This window comes from Gadus chalcogrammus, chromosome 1, assembly GCF_026213295.1.
Source record: "Gadus chalcogrammus isolate NIFS_2021 chromosome 1, NIFS_Gcha_1.0, whole genome shotgun sequence".
In the NCBI taxonomy this organism is placed as follows: Eukaryota; Metazoa; Chordata; class Actinopteri; order Gadiformes; family Gadidae; genus Gadus; species Gadus chalcogrammus.
In genome coordinates this window covers 3919392-3932575 of record NC_079412.1, presented here as the reverse complement: position 1 = coordinate 3932575, position 13184 = coordinate 3919392, and the positions used below count along the sequence as shown (strand labels likewise).

The following is a 13184-nucleotide window of genomic DNA, read 5'->3' as shown; positions in this document are numbered from 1 at the left end:
TGGAGTGCAGTTCTCAGAACAAAAATTAGGTCCCATAGATCTGTGATCAGGTCTCATTCATGAAGAATTCCTTCTCCTCTTGCAGAGAAGAAAAAACACCTAGAGAGAGATAGAGACCTAGATAGAGACTGAGACTGAAACACACGCAGACATACCAGGACCCACTAGGATCTCTGGTGGTCCCCGCCGGTCCGGTGTGGACAGACCGGTCTGAGGCAGGGCCGTAGCCGGGGTTTAACCAATAGTGAGGTCCAGATTTTTTTTTCTTTTAATAAAGCTTATTTATTGTAGATATGGACTAGCAAAATGAATATCAAAATGACACAGGCCAAGCTATACACTACACAGAAACTCATTATCTAAAATTAAATAGATACAGAGCGACTTGTTGGCAAAAACTTTTATTTTTTCATATTTTGTGTGTGTGTTCCATGTGCGTAATGTTTTATATTGCCAATTTGTAAATATATAAAAAAGTAAGATAAAAAATATCTCAAATTTTTATCAATAAATTATTTTTAGCTGGCTACAGCTGTGGACGGAGGAGTCCTGTGGAAGCGCAGCACAGACAGCCTCTCGTTGTGGGCCCTCCTGGACAGACAGGGCCCCGCGGTGAGGCCCCCTTCACCCAGCAGTCGGATGATCTCCTCTGTGGAGGGAGAGGGTAGGGGCCGAAGAGAAGCTCATTGATTAATAATGATAAGTTGCTTAAAATATAATTATAAATAATATAAATAATTGTTATTTTATTTACAACGTTTATAAAAAGGTGCAACTCAAATAAGAATATTGTGAGAATAAATAATTAAATTGTGAAACTCCTATATAATATAGATTCATTACACCCTAAATGTAATATTGCAAGCCTGTGTTTTAATCTGGAAGATTTTGGCTTGCAGCTCATTAATATACGAGTTTCACTTTAAGTTAAATTATTGAAATTAATTAACTATTCCAGAATAGTCACATTATTGAGATGCATCCGTTTTCGAGTTGTCCTGCGTACTGCAGTGAGAGTTTCAATACGCACTAACAATTAATCCCCCGTCCCCTCCATCGTCCGTTCAATTTGGGAACATGTTTTGTATGCATGTTTTATTTCGCTTGTCTCATAGTTTTATTAATTAATTAAGGGCGCCACCGCCGATCGCGATCAGTTTGTCGTTGCATTTTATTCATAACCACTCGTTGCCATGGGGCTCCAGGCCAGCTCGGGTCTGAGTCTTTGGACCGTGCACATGATTCTATCATTTTAAAAGGCACCCAGTGCAACTTTATGTAAACATTCAATGAAAAATAAACATTCAATTTCTAGTCTTTTTTACACATAGTAAGTTTCAATAACTCCATACCATTACATATCGACATTCAAGGAGCAAAGATGAGACGTCGTTGTGTGGTGAGAACTGATAGAAAATCGTAAACAACAACAATCGCCGGTGGGGAGAAGCCTGCTTTATTTATTGTAGGTTGCAAAAAATAAAGAAAATGGTGGCATTGTTGTTGTTATCGATTTTCTATCAGTTCTCACCACACAACGACGTCTCATCTTTGCTGCTTGAATGTCGGTGTGTAATGGTATGGAGTTATTGAAACTTACTACGTGTAAAAAAGACTAGAAATTGAATGTTTATTTTTAAGCCTCGAAAGTTGCACTGGGTGCCTTTAAGTTTTCACAACATTTAAAAGAAAGTTATCTCGTCTTGTCACTAGCGTTGCGAATGCTGTGTGAGTCCTACTCCGACAAGTGGTACACTGACCGAAAAGAAGAATTAAACGAAGTACAACTACAGAGAGAGTTCATCATGATGATCACCCTATAGGAAATATTGCTGTGCTTGAGAGAGTGTGTAATTATATTCTATATTTTCAGATGTATTTTCCACTGCTTACATACTAAAAAGACTGCTAGTGGTTCACATTGTTAACCATTTAATTTATCTGGAGAATGAATCGCTAGCCTCATAGCATAATTGCCATATTTTAAGGTTCATCTTGTATTAAGCGTCAAAAATAGATTGTCATTATTATATTCGGATATAGCCAATGAGCCACTGTGAATCAGCAGTATTAGAGTAGAGTAAGGCTCAACATCACAATTTGGCTAACAATATCAATTATCCTACAATGCTCACAAATTGGATTAATGTTACCACACTGTCCACGATATGTCGATCTACTTTATGGCTATGATTTAAAATAAATATTTAAAGGGGACATATTATGAAAATAAAACTTTTCCTGGGATTTGGGGTGCTGTTTCAGGTCTCTGGCGCTCCCACGTGCATACACAATTTTAAAAAAGTATGTATATACATGATTTTTTTAAGTGAGATATGCATTCTGAAAGTACCCCGCCTACATTTACCAAACGAGCGAGTCCGTTTCGGCGCCCCCTCCTACGTAGGAAGGGGGCACATTTGATTACCTCCCACTTCCCCCCCCCATTCAGAGCATAGCTACAATTTTGTGGACCAGCGGACGAGCACTGGGGGGAGACGTTCCCGCATTTCAGGAGCAGGGATGTTCGATACAAAAATAGATGTCTAATTTGTCAGTTTGCCATGTGACTGCCTGGCAGGGAGTCCGGGGGAGCTGCCGGACTGCTACTGAAGCTCTGACGGCAGTCCGGCAGCTCTGGCGGGTGAGCTTCGGCTGTAACCCGGCAGCTCAGCTCCGGGAGTACAATCCCCTTCTCCACTGGAGCTGCCGGACTGCCGCCGAGCTCCCCCCGCCAGAGCTGCCGGACTGCCGCCGAGCTCCCCCCCGCCAGAGCTGCCGGACTGCCGCAGAAGCTTCGGCAGTCCAGCAGTTGTACTCCCAGAGCTGAGCTTCCGGCGGGGGGAGCTCGGCGGCAGTATGGCAGCTCAGCTCCCGGAGTACAATCCCCTTCTCCACCATATCGCGGTTCAAAATGGACTTCAGAGAGTCAAAGCCAAAGTTCCTTTCCCCCAATTCTTCTCAACCATTACCGAGATATCCCCCACTACGAGTCTTTACTTATTGTGGAAGTACCAGAGACGTCAGACGCATTCTTTGATTCATAATATCATCCGAGGCGCACATAGCTTTTGGCTGTGATATTTATGGCTGGCCCGAATACCATTTTTCAGGGTTCGAATACTCATTGGTTTTTCCGAATACTCGTTCCAGAAAAACACATCAAAAACAACATTAATAATCCCTATATACTCACTGGGACCGATTTAGACAGTATCTGCATATTTTGTTGAAGATCTAATAGCTTTTGAATGTTAATTATTAGGCCTAAGTAAGTTCGAGTTCCTTAGTTTTTCCCCGTGGAAGCGAACAGCTGTTGCTCCGTTCCAAATCAGCTGTCCTCTGCCATCACAGCCCTTAGATGGCAGCTTTTCAATTCATCGTGGAACGTGCATATTTTCAGGGAATTTGTACAATAAATCCATAACAAATACTGAATATTGATTGTCTTATGTGTCCATATTATATCCATTATATTGACCGGGTATTCCCAAGACGCTCACGCTCTGCAGCAAGCCAGTCACAGTTGATTGGTGCAGCGCTGTACAGCGAACGTAAACAAACTAAGCTAAGGTTAGCATTTCGCTAAGCATTACTTTTCCTCCCGAGATCCCGCTAATGTTGTGTTGTAAAGTAAAGGGAAACAAGATATATATTCTTCCTCCACCTCTCTCGCTTCTCTGCTTGGTGTCTCTTATAGTTTGCCTCCCTCGCTCTGGTAACGTCAGGTACGTGGAAAAAAACAACAACGAAGCTCCGAATACTGATTTAAGCTTCGAATACAAATTTTCCGAACGAGTATTCGAATATTCGAATAATTCGGGCCAGCCTTAGTGATATTAGATATATTATATACATACCTATATATAATAATAATAATAATAATAATAATAATATTTTTATTATTATAATACAGATATAGAGCTCCAGGAGTCTGCAAATTCAACAATCACTTCTCCTCCATGCTGTGGTTCACTGATAGCTGATTGGTCAATGGGTTACAGCTCATTTGCATTAAAGCTACAGACACCAGAAACAGCGCATTCTGAAGGGGCTGAAACAGAGAGGTGGGTCTGTCTGCGTCCTGCAAGACGGAGGCGTAACTTGTAGTAGGAGGCGTAACATGTAGTCGGAGGAGGCGTAACTTGCACTAGGAGGCGTAACATGTAGTCGGAGGCGTAACTTGTAGTCGGAGGCGTGTCTCGTACTTTTCTAAATCGCGGAAGTGATCTGTATGTAGCAATGGTGCGCGGGTACATAAATGACCGTAACTCGGACCTCAAATATTAGGCCTTATATAAAAATAATGCACCCGACCCGCTCATTTAAAAATATGCTCTTGATTAGCTTAATCTTGATATGCTCTTGATTAGCTTAATCATAGCCTTACGTGAAACTGACATCCTTGAGTCATATGCATTTAAGAAAAGAAGCCTATTACAATTTTACAATGACATATAATGCATATAGCAGTTTAACGTGGGGAACCTGCTTAATGTTACACCTTTCCTGTTTCTTGGCTCTCAGACCGTAGTCCGGGAGCACAGGGGAGACATTCCCTCCAGGGCCGATGTCCTTTCGGGGGTAACACCCTTCACTATAACCGGCCGTGGGTCTGTTTATAGGTCGGAAGACACGGGCACGGATTCTCGGCGTTTGGTACTTTATTCAACAGTACAGTACACACGTAACTGTTTAATTCCTCCTAGACTGAAACTCGCTCAAGCGCTCGTTCACTCATTCGTCGACTCATTCGCTGACGTCACACACACACACACACACACAAACGCACACACACAGACATTCTCGGGCACACACATACGCCACTCTCGTAACAATAAGTTTAGCCCACTTTATCCCTTTATACCTTTAACAAAAAGACAGCAGATAAATAATTAAAGAATTAAAGACAGCAGTTTAATAATTCAAATAAGTTATCACAACGCTTTTTATTTTCCCGCGAAAAGAGAAAGATCTCGCGTGGACCGCGATTTAGAAAAGAACAAGTTACGCCTCCTAGTGCAAGTTACGCCTCCTAGCCTCTGACTACATGTTACGCCTCCTACTACAAGTTACGCCTCCGTCTTGCCGGACGCAGACAGATACTATTGGAAACAGAGGGGAATAGCAGTAGGCGAAATAATTTTTTTTCTCCCTAAAAGCTATTTCCAGCAAACAGCTTCAAAAACATGTTTTCTGAACTCATATACTACGTTTACTTGTTGGAAAAACACCATGATATGTCTGCATTATTTTTTTTCCTGCAATGTATTCTATGTGTATTCTATCCAGTTTATTACGAATGTGATACATAATTACTGCGGGTCATACCTGGGCAGTTCTCCACTATGGTGACGAGGTAGAACAGCCCTTGGTTGGACAGCAGCTGGGTTACCATGGGGAGGAACCTGTCAATCACCTCTCTGCCCCGCCTCCCCCCAGCCCAAGCTGCCTCTATGCCACTTCCGCCCACCTTAAAGACCAAGAAAAAACAAGACTGAAATGACATTAAAAGGGCCCCTATTGTACCACCAGGTTTTAGTGTGATTGGCCGTTACAAGCCCTTTGAAAATCTGCCTTTTCCTGTGTTTTAGTGACATCACAAGTGTGCGTGTCCAACTAGATGTAAAATGGATATATGAGCAACATTCACAACAGTCTACTGGGTAGGCTGGCAGACTGATCTATCCAGCATACATCTAGGTGGACACGCCCATTTGTGATGTCACTAAAACACAGGAAAAGGCGGATTTTCTAAACTGCTAATCACATTCACACATGGTGGTATAATTAAAACAAGGTGGACCCCTTCTAAAGCATTAGAAATATATGATTCAGTGTTGGCTCTGACCTCTTCCGACGGGGTGACCACATAGGGAGGGTTAAAGAGCAAGACGTCCACTTTTCCACACAAGCGGGGCAGTAAACACTGCACCTTTAAAACAGGAAATGGCTCATTGAGAAAAGAAAACACTGATTCCAGACGTGGCCTAAACTGTGTACTGGTTACAGAACGGGGGTCTGGCACTGGGTCAAACTGATCCAGAGTCAGGAGACGATTCTCCCATGTGGTAACCTGGCGGTGGAACGCGGGACGGCAGAATCCCAAACTTTCAAAAACAATCAAAAACCCAAAAGTCAACCGACTTGTGGACTTCGACCGTTGAATCAGAGCACATCTTGGTTGGGACGGATGCCGATCCTCCCTAACATTGTTGAGAATAAAAAAATGTAGATTGCCCAGACTACTGTAATGAATTAATGCCCTTAAATATGACTACTTTAATGCCTTAATGTTTGTTTCCCTGGGTAAAGGGACATTTGTTCCCCCTATCGCCTATTGACAATTACTTCAGGGAGGAAGGTCCTCCCTCAGCCTCCGTTGACTCCCATTCATTTCCCCAAAAGTACTGGCGGCCGGTGAATAACATGGGTTACAATGGGAGAGAGGAGGAAAGTCCTCCTCTGAGTGGGTGTGACCTTAAGGCGTCTGATTCGCGCAAAAATCTATTCGGGCTGCGCTATGAACCAATAAGCAGGATCCCTGGCTGGGGAGCAGTATTGCCAAATCGGGCAGATTTCCCACCCAATTGGGCTACTTTTAACCACGTTAGGCTGGAAAAATGATCATTGGTCGGTAAAACTGCCCAATCTGGCAACGCTGTCGATAAAAACCCACTCTGCCTGCAGTGCGTTCAGTCTAAGAGAGGCAAAGCAGCTGAAATCATCTGAAGGATAACGAAATTCTAACATTTGCGAATAAAAGTGTACAATGGAAACATTGGAAACAGAGGACATTGTTCCTGTTTAATTACAAAGCATTCCAATCATTGAGTTACAGTGTTAAGTTAGCGACCAAGGTAAAAAAATCGAGATCACCAAAAGTAATGGCAACGTCAGTATTGTGGGTGCTACATGGTTTGCTAGGTACTCATGGCTTACTGGTAGCATTACTAGCAATCAACTGTATTGCTGGCCCTGTTTGCTAATGAATAATGACGCCACGACAAGTGTCAAGTTCACGTTGGTGCTGCTATGCGACATTCCTTGCTAGGCACCATGACTATAGATCAGGTTGTTTGAAATAATGTTCTCGTTGTTTTACTAGTTTGTTACTCTGACCGTTCTGTTTGATATTGTGGAAAGGGTGTGGAAAGGGTGAATGATTCAGAGCATGATGCATTTTAAATGGCATCACTTTTGGTCTTGAGTCTTTTCTTAAAACAATTGTAACTGAAAATAAACATAGGTAAATTACAACCAATAACTTCAGTCATTGAGGGCAAAAATTGGCCCAGGATTTTTTATTTACTTGTACAAATCAAGAGTAGGCCTGATTTGACTAATGGGCTTTGCATCCTTTCCTTCGGCCCTTGTAGTCCATTTCAAAGACATGCTGCCCACCAGCTTTCAAATTACAGTGATGCCACTGGTGGCTTTTTATCAATTTTATTCACATAACTATCCCTCCCTACTATTTTGTAGTTCACCAAAACAACCTGAAACAACTTGAGTCTCACATTCTTATGCCACCATACACCAACAGTGCAAACAGGCCAATTGCAACCAAGCGTGCAGTCCTTCCTCCCTCACTTTAAAAACCACCAGCCGCCACTGGTGTGTATGAATAGGTGTATGTGTGCATGAATGTTTGAATGGATTTGTGTATGGATGGGTAAATGTGTGCATGAATGTGTGTATAAATGGGTGAATGTGATGCAATATTGTAAAGCACTTTGAGTGGCCACTGGTTAGAAAAGCGCGGTATAAACGCAGTCCATATACCATTTAATTGTTGACAATGAAAAAAGGAGACTTTTGACAGGGTTAGCATAGCATTAAACAGCTTGTTCCATTATGAATCAGGAAACGGGGCGAGGCCATAGGACTCCTTCCCAGTTACAGTGAGGCGTTGGTCTCACCAGGTCTGTGATGACCGGCTGTAGAGCTACGTTGTTACAGGTGGCCGTCGTAGCCGTGCAGTTCGCCGCCAGGGAGTTCACGTCTGTGCACCTGCAGTGATACACACACACGCAGAAACATTCATAACACACACACAGGGAAACATTCACATACATACACAGAGAGATATAGATATATGCAGACAATAACAATATAAAACAGACACACACACACACACTTGCAAATAATATATACATACAATTTGTAAAGATATATTGGGATGAAGAGCTTTAAAAATAAATAAGTCACGTCAGTTTCTACAATGAATTTCAACGTGAAAACCAACTTTAAAAAATAATCACCCACAGGTATAACGCTGACGAGCCAACAACCGACGCCAGGAACGCAGAGACCACCCCTGAGCCGCTGCCAACCTCTAGACACACAGACGGGCTGGGAGAGGGACCGGTCCAGAGACCAAAAATTCATAAATATAACAACTCACCTCAGATTGTTTAAGTTTAGTTTAGTTAAGTTACTTGGTCCATGATACCAAGTAGCTTCAACATGCTGGGTTTGAAACCTGGAGAACACTGCAGGGGGCCCTTATGAAGCGAGGAGTGCTCTACTGGGCACACACATTTTTGACCTCAATCGTTTACTTTATTGCTTTTTAATAAAAGAACGAATGAGTGTGATGCACAACTAATAGTATTGACCAAGCGCAAGGCCTGTCTTTGGATACGCCCTGTGCTTGGTAAATGATATTAGTAACAAATTAGTCACTAATATTAGTAAAAAATGAGTCACTAATATTAGCAACAAATTACGTCACTAATATTAGTAACAAATTACGTCACTTTGCTCTAAGTCACTTTCAATTTCAGATGAACACAATTGCGTTCACCGGGGTAATCTTCCTGCAGGCCTGCAATTGGCCAAATATTCCAAAAATAATTATTTTTCAGCTTAATCACTTAATTATCCTAATTAGTACTGGTTCCATGGCATTTGTTTTACCATGTCCGTTGCAATGCATTGAATCACAGAACAATGTAGTTTACTGCACAGAGGAGGAAATTGATCAACCCCACACAACCATCCCACCAGCATGACCTTCTCACCTTAACCCCTGCAGCTCATCAGCATCTCGCTCCAGAGCATCGATGAAGAGGAAGGAGTCCTCAGCCGGCTCGTACACATTCTCGAACCGCCCGCGACCCGCGTGGGCGTAGAGCGGCGTGGGGTAACTTAAAGAACTCATGGGTGAGAACAAACACTATAACAATAGACTTTAATACTCTTACTTTTACTTTGACTCAGCGAGTCAACTTCCTATTCTCCAGAATGGCTCGTGTTATGCGTGCGGTCTGGTTTGCGCTTCATAGTGCGGGTGGATGACGCGCGGACCCCATGCTGCGTCGGGAGGGAAAAACACTTCCGTATACAAGGGCGACGTGATGGTGACGACATCTCCAACTCTGTGTGTTGGGCCCGCCCATGACCGGCTACGCAAGAATGATGATTGGCAGATACAGCATGTGAACCTGGTTAACGTTGATTTTTTAATTTTTGTAAAACATTTAAGCTTTTCCTTTACGCAATTAATTGCGCAACGATTGTTTCACAAAATGATTTTTATAAAAATGTTGTAATTGTTTTTTTAATTTATTAAAAGCAATTCAACGTTGTGGTAAAATTATAAATGCTCTTTTAATTCTATATTTAATCTGTTTTGTGCTTAATTGTTTAAATTCATGCTCCCATAAAAAAAAGCATGTTTGATTATTTATTTATTTTTTTGGGAGAGAAACCAGAGGGAGAGAGACCAGAGGTAGTGATGGATTTCATGATTATTTTCCCTGATTCAGTTTGCGTTGGTCAGTTCGCTTACCTGGAAAACAGTCTTACCGGTTTGTGTTTCCAGGAGGCAGCTTTCAACCAAACTACCCGGCAATATTTGCACTGATGAGGCCTGTACATGGAATGAGCCTTGGAGAAGTTAGAGTGTACAGAGGGGAGCAGGATCGTTTTTTCAAAGGCCCAGGGCAAGAGAGCAGCAGATAGGTTTGTGTGACCTTCCCCCTGCTAAATTTCCACCTCCAACTCCTGCTGAATGTACAGCACTGTACAACATGCTACACCTCTTCGAGAAGAGTGAGAAGGAACCAATACGGAGTGCCATTCAAGCTTTAGTTCATGGCCATGCACAGAGACATACACCTTGGGCTGTACAAATGAATATCCCTAAACCCCTGAGCAAAATATACACGCCGTTGAACAGGTGATTTGCTAAATGAATTTCACTCATCTTTTTAATTTTAGTGCTTTGCAATAGAAAGCGAGGCAAGACTTCAATCCAAATCCACTATTTGGTACTACCAGAAAGCAGGAAGGGTCACTGCATCTAACATCCGAGCAGCCTGCCACACTAACCTAGCAAAACCAGCCGTGTCCCTGCTAAAAAAGCTTCCTGTGGCATAAAAAACTCGAAACACATCACATTCGCTCAAGTAATACACAATGCCTTTAATTAATAATCAGATAATTTCCACAGAAATTAATTGAGGGCTTTCCATTTTCTTTACCATGATGATATGCACATTGTGGAGGTTATCAGAACCAAAAAAATATGATACAAATATTGTTTGTTTCAGATGGGGCATAGAACAGGGCCCGGTTTCCCGATAAAGGTTTCTCTTAGCACGCTACAAAGACTCCTACGTTTAGACTTATCAGAGTTGTTTACCTCTATAGGCGTGGTTCCCGAACGGTCTCTTAAAAGGAGACTTAGGAGTCTTCTTAGGGAACACTCCTCACGTCGTTCGTAAATGGTGCTGTCCAGAAATAACGTGCTTAAATAGATTTAGATCAAGTTTCCATTTTATGCGCATGACAGCGTTCATCCAGGAGAGGTTCTATGACCTCTCCTGGAACCGTCACCTTATCGTGGTGGAGAGGTTTGCGTGTCCCTGTGAACCTGAGAGCTGTGTTGTCTGGAGCCTTGTGCTCCTGGTAGGGTTTCTCATGGCAGAGTGGTCTCAGGTGAGGGGCCAGACTAAGAATGGTTCAAAAAACTCCAATGAATAACGGAAAAAGAGGAGATGTGACCCGGCCCGGAGGAAGCCCGGGGCCCCCGTCTGGAGCCAGGCCCAGACGGAGGGCTCAATGGCGAGCGCCTGGTGGCCGGGTTTGCAACGGAGCCCGGTCGGGCACAGCCCGAACAAACTACGTGGCACCCCCCCTCTCTTCATCCCATGGGCCCACCACCTGTGGGAAGACCCGTTGGGGGTCGGGTGCGCAGCCACATGGGTGGCAGCGAAGGTCAGGGGTCTCGACGGACCAGACCCGGGCGGCAGAAGCTGGCTCTGGGGACGTGGAACGTCACCTCGCTGTGGGGAAAGGAACCGGAGCTTGTGAGGGAGGTGGAGCGCTATCAGTTAGATCTGGTGGGGCTTACCTCCACGCACAGTCTCAGCTCTGGTACCGTACTCCTGGATAAGGGTTGGACTCTATTCTTCTCCGGAGTTGCCGAGGGCGTGAGGCGCCGGGCGGGTGTGGGGATACTCATAAATCCCCGGCTGAGCGCCGCGGTGTTGGAGTTTACCCCAGTAGACGAGAGGGTCGCCTCCCTGCGCCTAAGGGTTGTAGCGGGGAAAACTCTGACTGTTGTTTGTGCGTATGCACCAAATAGCAGCTCAGAGTACTCAGCCTTCTTGGAGACCCTGAATGGAGTCCTGTATGGGGCTCCAGTAGGGGACTCCGTAGTTCTGCTGGGAGACTTCAACGCCCACGTGGGCAACGATGGAGACACCTGGAGAGGCGTGGTGGGGAGGAACGGCCTCCCTGATCTAAACCCGAGCGGTCGTTTGTTATTGGACTTCTGTGCTAGTCATGGAATATCCATAACAAACACCATGTTCGAACATAAGGGTGCTCATAAGTGTACCTGGTACCAGAGTACCCTAGGCCGAAGATCGATGATCGATTTCGTGATCGTGTCATCTGATCTGAGGCCGCATGTTTTGGACACTCGGGTAAAGAGAGGGGCGGAACTGTCAACCGACCACCATCTGGTTGTGAGTTGGATCAGGGAATGGGGGAAATTTCCGGATAGACCTGGTAAGCCCAAACGAGTAGTGCGGGTGAACTGGGAACGTCTGGAGGAGGCCCCCGTCATAGGTATCTTCAACTCACACCTCCGGCGGAGCTTTTCTGGCATTCCTGTGGAGGTTGGGGGCATTGAGCCGGAGTGGGCGGTGTTCAAAGCCTCCATTGCTGAAGCTGCGGTGGCTAGCTGTGGCCTCAGGGTCTTAGGCTCCTCAAGGGGCGGTAACCCTCGGACACCGTGGTGGACACCGGTGGTCAGGGAAGCCGTCCGACTGAAGAAGGAGGCCTTCCGGGATATGATATCCTGGAGGACTCCTGATTCGGTTGCAGGGTACCGACAGGCTCGAAGGGCTGCAGCGGCTGCCGTGTCGGAGGCTAAGCAGCGGGTGTGGGAGAAGTTCGGAGAGGCCATGGAGAAGGACTTTCGGTCGGCACCAAAGTGTTTCTGGAAGACTATCCGGCACCTCAGGAGGGGGAAACGGGGAACCATCCAAGCTGTGTACAGTAAGGATGGGACTCTGTTGACCTCAACTGAGGAGGTCGTCGGACGTTGGAAGGAACACTTTGAGGAACTCCTGAATCCGAATAACACGCCCTCTATGTTGGAGGCAGAGCTCGAGGTTGATGGTGTTTCGTCGTCAATTTCCCTGGTGGAGGTCACTGAGGTAGTCAAACATCTCCGCAGTGGCAAAGCCCCAGGGATTGATGAGATCCAGCCAGAAATGCTAAAGGCTCTGGGTGTTGAGGGGCTGTCATGGTTGACACGCCTATTCAACATCGCGTGGGAGTCGGGTACAGTACCAAAGGAGTGGCAAACCGGGGTGGTGGTTTCCCTGTTCAAAAAGGGGGACCAGAGAGTGTGTGCCAATTACCGGGGTATCACACTTCTCAGCCTCCCTGGTAAAGTCTACTCCAAGGTGCTGGAAAGGAGGGTTCGGCCGATCGTTGAACCTCAGATTGAAGAGGAACAATGCGGTTTTCGCCCCGGACGTGGAACTACGGACCAGCTCTTCACTCTCGCAAGGATCCTGGAGGGGGCCTGGGAGTATGCCCATCCGGTCTACATGTGTTTTGTGGATCTGGAGAAGGCGTATGACCGGGTCCCCCGGGAGAAACTGTGGGAGGTGCTGCGGGAGTATGGGGTAAGGGGGTCTATCCTCAGGGCCATCCAA

The 13184-nt window shown here is 45.1% G+C and overlaps 1 protein-coding gene across 1 annotated transcript; it reads right to left on the bottom strand.

Annotated features, from left to right (window-relative positions):
- Window positions 1-352: 352 nt before the first annotated feature.
- n6amt1 (N-6 adenine-specific DNA methyltransferase 1) lies at window positions 353-9377 on the bottom strand. Its single transcript, XM_056610682.1, has 6 exons — window positions 9027-9377; window positions 8269-8355; window positions 7923-8013; window positions 5852-5935; window positions 5332-5473; window positions 353-649 (listed from the first exon to the last, which is right to left on the bottom strand). Exons 1-6 carry the CDS (start codon window positions 9164-9166, stop codon window positions 519-521), a joined length of 675 nt encoding a protein of 224 aa, XP_056466657.1. The 5' UTR covers window positions 9167-9377; the 3' UTR covers window positions 353-518.
- Window positions 9378-13184: the final 3807 nt, after the last annotated feature.